The 13,342-nt window shown below is 46.9% G+C and overlaps 1 protein-coding gene across 13 annotated transcripts in view; it reads right to left on the bottom strand.

Moving 5' to 3' along the window:
* The window catches only part of PTPRT (protein tyrosine phosphatase receptor type T), a 1,092,462-nt gene that overhangs the window by 670,641 nt on the left and 408,479 nt on the right, over nucleotides 1-13,342 (bottom strand). For all 13 annotated transcript variants that reach the window (XM_067708176.1, XM_067708171.1, XM_067708175.1 and 10 more), the window contains exon 5: nucleotides 9,477-9,592. In XM_067708176.1, the coding sequence (XP_067564277.1) occupies nucleotides 9,477-9,592 (116 nt within the window). The remainder of the gene's footprint in view (nucleotides 1-9,476; nucleotides 9,593-13,342) is intronic.

Raw genomic sequence — 13,342 nt, forward strand, 5'->3', positions numbered from 1 at the left:
TCATTATTTAACAAAAGAGAAAATGAGAGAGTGTGGAACGTGGAAGCTATAATTTCTTCCCAGAAGAATTTACAGGCTGGCGTTAAGATTCCAACAAAACAGCAAAAAGGGCAAAACATAAACAAAAAGTCAAGTATTGAAATAGCATCCTTCAAGGAGGAAAACACGGTCAGCAGAGGATGAGCAATGCTTTTAGAATAATCTAAAGCAGTGGTTCTCAAAGTGTGGTCCCCAGATCTACTGCATTAGCACCCCCTGGGAACCTGTTAGAAATGCAGATTTTCTGGCCCCTCTCTGGACCTAATAAATCAGGAGCTGTTATAGGGGGAGCCAGGCCACTTTTGCTTTCACAGACCCTCCAGGTGATTCTCATGGGATGATAAGGCATGAGATAGGTCCTAAGAATATTCCTGTTCTCCAGATAAGGAAACTGAGGCAGACAGGTCAAGCAACATGGTTTAGAATAGTACTTTTCAAATTAATGTGCATACAAACCACCTGGGGAATCTTGTTAAAAATGCAGACTCCGATTCCCTGAGTCTGTGGGGGGACCTGACATTCTTCATTTCCAGCTAGCTCCCAAGTCTTGTCGCTGATGCCGGTCCATGAACCATAGCAAGAGGAGCAAAACCTTAACATGACTTTGCTGAGGGATGGAGTTAGGATGTGGACCCAGGTGATGTGACTCCAGACACTGAGGCCTTAATCACATTGCCCAGCTGCCAGCCAGTGCACGACGGCGCACAGTTACCCTGTGACTCTGTGTGAGGCGGGTAGAGTGTGCAGTGTTCCAGAAACTCACTCTGCTTGTTCAAAGAACATCAAACGCCATCTTGCGGGAAATGACTGCTCCACAGAAAACAGTTTGGGAACTGACGTGATCGATGCCTAGCTTTCTAGAAACCTCAGCGGTCTCGAAGTCAGAAGTATCTTTGTAAGGAGGGGCAGAGCATCTTCCTGCATTCCTGGCTAGCAGACTTTCTGAATATATTATTAAGGGGTGTCATATCCAATGTGCTATTAGGCTTGGGTGAGGTTTTCTTACCCCAGCTCCATCCGTCTAAAGCAGCGGCTCTCAAACCTTAGCATGCATAACGATCACCTCCAGAGTGACTCAGTAGGTCAGGGGTGAGGCTAGATAATCTGCATTTCTGACAAGTTCCAGAGTGACACTGATGCTGCTGGCCTTGTCCTCTGTCTCCAAGACCTGAAGGCTAATGTCACCTTAAGTCCCTCACTGGAAAGAACGGGGCCAAATAATATCACGGAACACATGAATGGACACATTCCTTAAATCCAGGCCACTCCCTGAGGCTGAGCAATTAGTCACCGCACCAAAGGTGCCCAGCCATGGGCCAAGGGTGTGGCACCCAAATCCAGCCCCTGTTCTGCTGGCAAAGCAGGAGTCCTGACCACAGGCTGACCGAACCCACTTGGAGGAAGGCTACCTATTTTCTTTGCCCAAAGGCTCTGTCTGCGTGCCAGGCTATACGCCTTGGAGCTGCATGTGCCCACAGGGCGAACCTTTTTCCAATTCATCCACCCAGGGGGGCACATGTGTTCTAAGCTGAACAAAGGCATTTTATAGCCTTATCGGTGGTCCTGCTTAATCCCATTTTATACCCATGTCTCTCTCATTCATCATGGTAACAGTTCCCTTTGAAACCTCTCTTTTTTTCCTTCTTTTTCATCTGCTTATCTCTCTCTTTTAAAACAACTCAAATTCCACCTTCCCTTAGCTTGTTTTATGTTATGTGGAATAAGCCGGCTTGGTTTGAGAGCACACACTCTTTACAGGAGTAGGGACTGCAAATGCCCACACTTTAATATTTCTGACCCTGGCATATGTGCATCCTTCCACCACCCAGGCAAAAACCTCTCTATCTTCAGGAACTATCTAGAAAGGAAGACGAGAGAAGCACCTGAGGCCATGGAAAGCCTGCTGTTTTAGTATTACCTGATTGACTATCAAGTTATCTATAATAGCCTCACCATTTTGCAATTCCCCATCCTCTCTGCGCCTGTGTCAGGACATTATTCCCTTCACAAAGAGATAAGACACAGCCTGCAAAAATGGCTGTCATTATTTCCGGACCTGCCGGAGTGCATGCCGGCTTGCAACTGATTTATAATCGGCAAAAGTGGAAACATCACTGTCTTTAATAAAAGGAAACTGTGTGCAACTGACATTATGACTGTTTTACAGGAGATATTCTAACACATGGGTCCTAGAAACCTCCCGTGTGCTGATCTGAGCTCCTAGCGCAAGTGCGTGCGTGCGCGCGCGCGCGCGCGCACACACACACGTAAAATGAGGCCACCGTTTCCAGTTGAAAATTATTCTAATTGCTCCAGAAATCTCCTGGCTAGATAATATTTCAGTGAACTTCCCACAATTCATTCGAAATATTCTTTTCATTTCTAGTCATACTGCGTCAATGGCATGACATTTGGAAACTTGCTAAAAGCTGGCCCATTGATTCTCTTAAGACCATATTTGCACCTCTTTGGCAATCTCTAAAGAAGAGCTTTTGATTATTCTTTATTAAAAGTTGAAAGAAATAGAAGTGGACATAAATCATTTTTGATTCGCTATGCTAAAGACCTCCCAAGGGCCCACTGCGCGCATGGCTGACTGCCCATTTACGGTTGGTTTCTGGGTTCAGAGTTCCTGCAGCGTCAGGAGGGTCCTGGCATAAGCCCTACAGGGGGCCGTCAGCCCTGAGCAAAGAGGATGAGCAGGTGGTGAAGGGCCTGCACGCATGCCATCGCCCTGTGCAGCCTGGTGGCCCTTTGACTATTTCCAGTTCACCTCTCTGAACTCTGCGCACTGGCCACTTCTTCCGCGGCACGTCTCTGAGACTCATAATTCCTCCCCGCTCTCCCTACTCCCTACCTCCTCAGCAGACCCCTTTGCCCCCTGGAGCCTGGTCACACGTGTGAGGAAACATGTAACTCTGTGATTAGTTGCTAAATGTCTGTCTCTGCTGCCGAAAGGTAAGTCCCACGAGGGCAAGAAGCAGGGCTGCCTTGCGCGCCACGCTTTCTCCCAGCTCCCATGCGCTGGGGCGGGAATGAGCTGGATCAGTCCTGAAGCGCATAAATGGGGGATGGGCTGAGGGAAGACAGGGAGAAAAAATATCACGAAGTAAAGGAGGAAAGGATACGTGTGTGAGGGGACAGCTCCAGGTCAGAGTTGCCTACGGTCCTCAGAGAGGAGGTGCACAGGATGGAGCAGGATGAGGTCCATGCATCAGCTTCAGACGGACCTGAGGGAACCCAACCCTGTGCAAATCCAAAGCCCAGCTAGATTTCCCTCCCCTGGGTCGCCCTACAGGGGCTATGTTTTAATCTGGGGTCCCTACAGATGGAAAGAAGGAAAGACAGAGCATGTAGCAATGGTGCCACGACTCTGTAAATACACTAAAACCCACTAAATGGTAGACTTATTGAACTTTATGGTTTGTAAATTATATCTCAAAGGTAATAATAAAAGATTGGGGTATCCTAGGCGTGGGGCTCCCCAGCTATGACACAGACCTGCTGTGTGTAAACCCCACCTGGATCCACCCTCACATATCTTCACAGGACTTGGGGGCACAAGGGAAACTGTTGCAGACATGAAGCTTGTGGTGCCTGCGGAGTAATAAGTAATAAAGTCCCTTGTCTCTGACCCAAGAGTCTCGTGTCTCCTGCCAGCATCCATGCAACCATGCAACGGGCAACCTAACCCCTTTGCTTGCAAATAAGGCAAACTCTCAGACCCTTCATGGTTGCTGACAGGTGTGCCATGGAACCAAGAGGGCAGGAAGATTTTCAAGGAGGGAGCGGTCAGCAGCATCAAATGCTGAAAGAAGAGCCAACTATAAGGAATAATAATAATAATGAAGGAGGATGGGGGGGAGGGGGAGGAGTACCACCGCCACCACGCTGCCCCCTGGCTTTAGCCACAAGGAGAGCACTGGTGACCTTCACAAGAGCCACTCTGGGAAGAGGCAGGAGTTAAAGAAAGGCACATTGCAAGTGTAGACATCACATTTACGCAATGTGGCCAAGAAGGGGAAAAGAGCTGTAAGAAGGCGACTAGAAGGCAGAAATTTGAAGAAAAGCCCAAGGGTGTTGGAATTTGGTTTGTAGATTTGAGAGACTCAAATCTCTTTTTTTGTGTGTGTGTGTGGTACGCGGGCCTCTCACTGTTGTGGCCTCTCCTGTTGCGGAGCACCGGCTCCGGACGCGCAGGCTCAGCGGCCATGGCTCACGGGCCCAGCCGCTCCGCGCCATGTGTGATCCTCTTGGACCGGGGCACGAACCCGTGTCCCCTGCATCGGCAGGCGGACCCTCAACCACTGTGCCACCAGGGAAGCCCTCAAATCTCTTTAAGTACCTAGTACAGTGAAAATCAGAGGTGGGTAATTTTGTGATAAATACATGAATTTTTTTTTTAATAGGAAGCCATCTGTATGGAAGGAAAGGCTGGAGTGGAGATACAGGTGGGCAGGACTATGAGGTGAGTATGGAAGGATAAGCCCACCCAGGACGTAGACACAGACCTGCATTCAAATCCTGCCTCTACTGCCCACGACCTGGGTAACTCTGACTCATGTACCCTTAAGGTTCAGTCTCCTCATCTATAAAGCAGGGCTACAAATAGCATCTACCTGAACTGGTTGTGAGAATTAAATACATCATACGTGTAACCACTCAATACATGCCAGCTGTGTTGAGTATCGGCGTGAATTTCTCCTTAGTATGTAGTTGTAGGGGCCCCACTGGGTTTTCAGCAGAAGCCCCGCATGGAAGGGACACCTGGTAGAGATGCAGGCAGGAGGGGGAGCTGCTTCCAGGGCGCTCACAGCCCTGCGAGCCAGCAGTAGCCCTGCGGGGAGCGGGAAAACAGGTTTACCGGAAGACTCTGCCGCAGCGGACCAACACGTCTGCTTATCTCATCAGCCCTGGTGTGGCCGCTGCTGTGCCGATGGCTTCCCAGGGCAGGAGCTGCCCAGTTCGGGTGTGTTCCCTGTAACAACGCCCGTGATTTGTCTAAACACATATGCTGCCCTACCGAGATCTGTGCAGAGGCTTTGGACACATGGCCTCATTGCTGAGACTCTTCGAACGCTATTCATTGTACAGACTTCCAACGGAGTGAATCCTTTGTAGGGAGACCTGGAAGTCAGCCTTGGGGTGGGGCTGACGGGGCCTGCCCCGGAGCCCCTGAGGAGTGCATGGATCCCGCAGCAATCTTCCATAAAGACCAGGTGACACACAAAAATATTTCTAAACCTCCACCTTAATGAACAGTATCTCTTGGTGGCGATGAGGTGGGGCAGTCTGAGGGTAACTCTAACCGTATTCTCAACAGGGGCCAATGCTGCCGCTTCTGTCGGAATAGCTATCCCTAATTCTATGCCCTGTGAAGGCTCCTACCATCCTTAGAATATTCTGTGCCTGGGAAAAAGTGGTCACTTTTCTCCTTTTAACAGCATTTTTTCTGTTCATATTAGTTACCTATATTCATTTTAGCATATTTGGAAGAAACAGAAAAGAGTAAAGATAAAAAAAGGCATATATAATCTACCATCGCAATCAATTATTAAGTGACTTGATATGTGTTTTATAGTGTTATATGTGTATGTTTATAGAGGTATGTATATATTTGTGTAAATATGTGTGTATACATATGGTTGGGTTTTGATATAAAATTAACATATTGGGCATATCGTTTTATAACTTGCTATTTTCACTTCAATATATACTGTGAAAATGGCATTAAATAGACTTCTATAACCTGATATTTAATGGCCCCATTTACTTAATCAGTCCCCTCTTGCTGGGCATTTAGGTTGTTTTCAGTTTTTCATCCTGTTGAACACACTTGCATATACATTTTTTCCCTGTCTCTGGTTATTTTCTTAGGTGTATTCCCAAAAGTAAAATTACTTGCCGGAAGAATATGTACATTTAAAAGTGTTAGCTAGCTACTGACAAATTACCTTCCAGAAAGATGTACCATGTACATTTTCACAGTGCTACGCCGATAATTTGTCACTACAGTTCCACCTACTTGTACCCTGAATATTGCTCTTTTTTTTTTTTCCTTTTTCCAAAAGGGCTCCCCAGACTGTAGGCTGCTTTTCTTACTAGTTATTCCAGTCAGGAGGCACACCAGCTACTCGCTTGAACAAAATGCTTGAAGAATCACAAGTCTGGATTCCTCAGGACAACACATCACATAAGGAATCAGCAAGTTACGAATGAGGCCCTTCCACCGGAGGCCACGGCACTACACGCTTCACCTCAAGAAGAAATCATCCCAGAACAAGATGAGCTTGTTTATAACTTTTACTGGCCTTTATCCGCCTTTTCCCTAAAAGACTACAATTGTTCTAGGCTTAGGTATACCCATTTCTGCATAGGTCCTGTCTGTTGATTTTTATGCAAAACTTGCACTATAATTCCATGACAGCTGGCACTAGCAGACAGAGTCTTCAAGAGAGCACATTAAGTCTTCAGGAGGGTGCAAAACAGGGGTACGGGTAGTCTTCCTTTTTAACTTATTAATTTATGATCTGAAAGCACTTAAGGACAAGCAGGCTGTAGATCCCTGCTCTATAAAAAGAAGGTAAGCACTCTCTACAACAGGCAACGGGGGTTTATCCCCAGCTACGCGTCCACCGACTTTTCCCTAACCACTGCCAGGGAGAAGGGCCGCTGACATACTATTCTGAGAATAAAGTCACCGCCTTTATTTCCCTGACCTAAAGAGGCGGGATAAAAAAGTTTCCACATTTGGTGACTTAGGGAATAGTCAGCTTATCTTGGAAGCGACAGCAAGAAATAGCATTGTTGAAAGGCACACCTGCTCTAGGTGTCCTGGGGACTCTTGGCCACAATGTGTCTGTTTCACTGACTTTGGAAATTCTCAGGTTGAGGCGCCCCAGCCTGTTACATGGAACACAACTTCGGCAAGTCTGCAGGCAGTTCCTCTAGGCGCTGGAATAAATCCAAAGCAATATCTCATGAGAAATCCGCCGCTGCCTTAGCCCGTCCATCTCAGATCAGGGCTGCAATTGTCTCTTGGGTGGCAGGTATCATGACTGGCGTCTCATATCTTACAGAAAGATGCTGACCTACTTCCAACTACACTGTTGAATATAAGCCTGGACTTAACTGGCCAAGCGGGCATTTTCCCAGAGAGCATAGCGTAAGCCATCTACCTCCCAATGTTTCCTGAAATACAGATGAGGGAGATAACATTTCTGGTGGTTTCCTTGAAGAAATATAGTTATTGAATCTATTCACTCTCCAGATACGTGTGAGCTGTTCCGGGATGGCGATGGTAGAGAGCTGGGGACCTCTGCCATATCACACTGCCCACCCCACCTCCCTCCCCCCCACCCACCCCCGCCGCCAACTTGCTTTTACCCAGAGCATCACTATGGGAAACAAGCCTATGAAACTCACTTGTGTGCCCGCAGTAAGACTGTGGTGGAAAATGCTGTTCCCTGCATCACAGACTGTTTTCTTTACGAGGACTCCCGGGAACAATTCCTGCCTGGCCTCTGTGTGAACGACAGAATTTTCTGGAGCCACTGGTTTGTGTTCATCTCAGGGACGTCACTGTGAACTGTGTATCTGACAAGCTTTCCTTATTCTGTCTGTGGCCATGGTGCTGTGGGCTCTGCCTCTGACCCACCAGGAAGCAGCAGAGGTACAGAAATGCAGTTTTTAGCACATGACCAGCTCCGACGTCTTATTTTCCTCCTATTTTGTGTTGCCTCACTTAATTTATGCTATCCTGTCATGCTGTATGTCCCACTGTAAGCCATCTGAAAAACGTTCTGGAAATAAGATTTGGTTTACACTGAAAAGTAGATAAATAAATAAGATGTGGAAGAGTTCTAAACCATGTGTTTCTATTTCCTTCAAAACTTCAATTACATTCTGCTTTAACATCCTTCCACTGACAGACTCAAGGTTTAGAGTACGCAACTCAGAACTGTAGCAATAACGTTCATAAGCTCATTGGAAAACCCAAATAAAGATGCTGAATGTACTGTGACTGTCTCTTCTCATTCTTGTGACCCGACTGAGGCAACGCCATTGACATGACAAAGCTTCTTGGGATCCTGATGCACTTTAATACTAATTATAATGAATAAATAGCATTACGTAATACTTGAGTGACATGTGGAAGTTCCTGTGCTCGCTTGTGGTCTGCAGGCAGACCCGGGAAGCGGCAGGAGCAGGTGTTATTATTTACTGCTATCTTCATTCTACTGCTGTGCTAGGAAGCAAGAAAAGAAGCTCCTAGATGTGCTCTCTCGGCCCAGGGACTTTCCAACTGCAGGAAATGGGCTCAAATGCAAGAAGAGAAGTGATACTATGAACTCCCATCAAAGTGTGCTGGGCATGGGTTAAGGACCAACATCCAAACTCTGTGAGTCAGAAGAGATGATAGAGAACTTTAAGTATATGAAGTTGGAGGTAACAGGAGTCAGCTTCTTTCAAGCAATATTCCTGATTCCTTGAACTGGAGGTGATGTCTCTCTAGAGCTGTGCTCTCCAGTAAGACTCTCTGCAATGTCAGAAACGTTCTCTATCTGCATTTGTCCAACATGGTAGCCACAAGATACATGTGGCTATTGTGCATTTGAAATGTGGCTAGCGCAACTGGGCATCTGAGTGCTGAACTGTATTTATTTTAACTAATTTAAATAGTCATACTAAATTTAACAATGTTACAGGGTACAGGATCAACATAGGAAAGTTGATTGTATTTCTGTATACTAGTAATAAAAAATCAGAAATTGAGGGGTTTTCTTTCAATGTATTTTAGAGTAGCATCAAAAATAGGAGATACTTAGAGATAAGACTGACTAAAGATATACAAGACCTGAACAATGAAAGTTATAAAACCCTGCTGAGTGGAATTACTACAGAGCTTAATAAGTAAAGAAATATACCACGTTCACGAGGAGAAAACTCATTATTGTTAAGCTGTCAGTTTTCCCCAAAGGGATCTATAGATTCAACGCAATCAACCCCCATCAAAATCCAACAGGCCTTTTTTTTTTTTTTTTTATATTAGAAATTGACAAAAAAAGCCATATGGAAATGCAAATGGACCCAGAACCTAAAATATCCAGTTTGCCTTAGTCCTGGGACTCTGGGCTTAAAGGACAAAGTTTGTTGGAAAGAAGTTTGGAAAGCTCAGAGCTGCAAATTCTAGTTCTGGCACTTTTATGTTTCTGACCTCAGTTTCTCCATCTGTAAAATGGGGAATACTGATGTCTACATAAAAGAATTAGAGTTAAGATTTAACAAGATCATGGAGGCAGAGTATCATCCAAGGAGCAGAGGGACATAAAAAATACCCCTTCCCCTTCCCCCACCAAGCCCTTTATCACAGCACACACTTTCTTCCCTTCCCAAGGGGTGGGCAGGTATGAGCAGGAGGCCCCTCCCATCCTTACCTGGAGCCAAAGTTTGTCATGCTGAGACCACTTTCCACCAGCAATGCACTGAAAGGTGGCATTCTGCCCCACGTTCACCTCGACATTTTGGAGCCGCAGAAAATGGGGTGCTTTTCCTAAGAGAGAAGCCAAAAAGTATATGAGGACAGAATTCAACAGCCTGACCATGGCCCTGTCGGTGGGTGGGAGCTCAGGATGCGCACTGGGCAGGGGGGAATTTGTGCTTAGGAGATGGCCTGGCTCGGTGAAAAGCTACTGTTGATTGATCACTTCCTATGATCCAGTTACTGTTCTAAGACATTTACATGCATCGTCTCACTTAAACCTCACAAAAACCCACAAGGTGGGCAGTAACTCCATTTCACCAATCAGAAAATTAATGCTCTGAAGGGTTACACAGTTTGTCATGGTCAGACAGCCAGAAACTGGGGAAGGCAAGACACGAATCCATGTCTCTGAGAGCCTCAAAATCCATATTATTAGCTGCTGGGTAATACTGCCATGTCTGCAAAAGGAAGTTGGAGGGGTGGGGGTGGGGGTCACCCCAGAAGATATCTCCCTGTAGACCTGGGTGAGCAGAAAGAAGAAAACTGAAGTGAAGCACCTCTGGGCCTGAGACTTGCACACCTGGCCTTGGTGATGATGCGGATCATGAAGGGGGCAAAGAGGGGAGGATGGACAACAGGTGGAGGAGAACACTAGCAGTGAGCACTGAGTGAATGAAGGTTACGTGACTGGTGTCACGGCAGTGTCTACACATAGTAACTCACTTAACCCAGCGCAGTCGGTGGTGGTAATATCTCTATTTTACAGTGAGTGTGACGCAAGGCACCGAGAATTCAAGACACATTCAGAGTCTGCGCTCTTCACTCTAAGCTATGATATCCAGGGATGGGATGGAGGTGGGACATTTACGCCGGGGACCTGGAGTAACAGGAGAAAGGACTTTCAAATGAAACTCATGGTGTCCGTGGGTAATCAGTTTTAGAATTAAACATATGTTTTATGTTGGGTAACTTGGGTTCATCTCCTTTCTTGTTTGTGGAGAGAGGTCCTTGCCTATGTGAGCTCTCCAAAGACGAGTGGATTGATAATCTATGTCTAGAAGAATGCGTTTCTTCATCAAGGTACAAGAGTGCCAACGATCCCTATCACGTTAACCAAATCAGTGATGAACCAGGCGTCAAATACCCCTGGGATGCGATCAAACCGACAGCTGTTAAGAGGATCAGGAGGTTCAACGAGGGCCTTTGGCCATCTTTTCAGAAGGAGTCAAATATCCAGACAGACAGGTAATAATAACATCATTTATTGAAAGTTCCTCCAATGCCAGGCACTGTGAAAAATGCTTTACATGTTTTATTGAAGTTAACTTCATAATATTCCCTAAAGCAGACACTAGTATTATTTCTCTTTTAGAGAAGCAGAAACCAAGGCTCACCAAGTTTAATTTGTCCAACACTACACAGCATTAATGACAGGAACAGAATTTAGTCCAGGTCCATTTCAGCCCCAAACTCAGCATTTAACCAGCACACCCTCTTGCCTCATGGACAACGGGGAGGTCAACGGTGTCACCTGGAGCCCAGGGTCCGAGGAAAGGGCTCACGGGCAAGGCTGTGCTGACCCACCAGATGCTTGTCATTGCTCTGGAATATTTTACCACAAGAGATTCCTTTCCTTGGCATTCGTCTCCACGGCCTTCACACTTTGAACTGTCTGCTCTACCAAACTGTGTCACCACCTGCAATGCTCAGCAAAAGCTAAGGACCTTGGCATGATCAGGCAGACTCGCTGTGCAAACACATACAGCTTCTGCTCAGGTTTTTAAACAAAGTGACAACAGCTCAGAGTCCCCCTCAGGCCACCTCCAGGGCCCCACGACTAGATGGCGTCCAGAGTCCAAGGCCCAGGGAGGTCCTCTCATTGCGGGCTTCTCAGAGTTGAAGATTCGTGCATCTAGTCGACCTGACAAACGTCATGCTGCTTTTTTATTTTTTTATTGTTTTTTTGTTTTTTTACTGTGAGGCACCATACAAGGAGTCCAGGACAGCCAATGCTCAGAAAGCCCGAACTCCTCCACACAGTTCAGCACAAACTTTTTAATTTACTTTTATTTTTGCTGCGTTGGGTCTTCGTTTCTGTGCGAGGGCTTTCTGTGGTTGTGGCAAGCGGGGGCCACCCTTCATCGCGGTGCGCGGGCCTCTCACTATTGCGGCCTCTCTTGTTGCGGAGCACAGGCTCCAGACGCGCAGGCTCAGGAGTTGTGGCTCACGGGCCTAGTTGCTCCGCGGCATGTGGGATCCTCCCAGACCAGGGCTCGAACCCGTGTCCCCTGCATTAGCAGGCAGACTCTCAACCGCTGCGCCACCAGGGAAGCCCCATGCTGCTTTGATTGTCTGAAATTTTTTTCCTTTTTGCTCTCTTGTATAATTCTGTAAAGTTATTTTTGGAACTAGCAGTTCAAGTCCATTTTTAAGTGGGAATAGAGTAAACCTTGTAAGCCCCTTTATGCTACCTGTTTGAAGCGGGAAGGAACATCTACTCCCTGGTAAGGAGGGGCTACAGAATCTTAGTTCCAACGTTGGGAGGCTTTGTGTTGGGTTTTTACAAAAGGATATCTCCCCTCACCCTTGGGGACCCTGGGCAAATGGTTCAACCTCTGGGACTTGTGCAACTAGAAATGAATTGTCTCTGGATCAATGTCCCCTGCTTGCTTCTCTCTCTCTTTTTTTTTTTTTTTTTGACCACACCATGCGCAGCTTGTGAGAGCTTAGTTCTCCAAGCGGGGATTGAACCCAGGCCCTCGGCAGTGAGAGCAGGGAGCCCTAACCACTGGACCACCAGGGAATTCCCTTTCCTGCTTGCTTCTGACGCCTTTCTAGCAGACCTCTTGCCTTGATTCTTCCATCTGCAATCCCTCTTCCTCCTTCCCTTCTAGGTACAGTGGTAGAGAATTCAGAGGTTTAATGGCCCCTGGTGTTAATAATTCTGGTGAAACACTGAGGGTTTACAGAGAGCAGAGATGTTGAAAGCACGCGCCTTCAGGAGCCAGACAGTTATGTAAAGGAACAAAGTGGTTCAGCTGTAACACAAACAAAAACAAAACTGCCACCTCCTCGCCCCCTTATTCATTTTCCTACCTTTCATAGAGACTTGGGTAAAATAAAGATTTCTCGGTATCAGAAAAGCAACATCACAAGCACACTAATAACTGGTATCTGACACCAGCCTCAGCAATGAGGAGGCAATAAGGAGTGGTGGGGACTTAGGGGAACTGGATAAAGACCTCACGCCCCATACGCAGGGGACAGCTAGCAGTTCCCTAAATCCAGCAGACAGAGGCCATGCGACAGTGTTGTGCTCAGGGTAGCCAATCATCCGATTTCTCAAGGCAAGTAAGAAATCCAGCCTTAGGTGAAAGCCCTCATTCTAAAATCTTGACTGAATTTATTAGAACACTATGTAGACTTAACAAAACACGACTGCAGGCATGTTCTTCTAGTTGGCTGTCTCCGTTACATAGCTCTTATGGAACAATTTCCACTGGCCAGTCTTGCCTGGTCTGAACCCATAAAACCAGGGGTGTCCCCACCCCTCTAGGCATCATGCTGTTGTATCACGTGCACACTAGCCCTAGATCGCGGTCCTCAACATGGTGACCTTTCCGGACCACCGCCCTCCTGCTTAGCACCCTCTCCACATGCCCTTACTCTTTGAGCCCTGGCTTCATCTCCAGCTCACGACAGATCTCTTTCTCTCTCTCTGGGGGACTCTCCTTATGTTGGGGACCTGTTTGGTACACTTCTCTGAGCTGGCCTCCCCAATCCTCCTCCCATCCCCCCACCCCCACCCCAGTCCACTCC

Source organism: Pseudorca crassidens, chromosome 15 (genome assembly GCF_039906515.1).
Source record: "Pseudorca crassidens isolate mPseCra1 chromosome 15, mPseCra1.hap1, whole genome shotgun sequence".
NCBI classification, from domain to species: Eukaryota; Metazoa; Chordata; class Mammalia; order Artiodactyla; family Delphinidae; genus Pseudorca; species Pseudorca crassidens.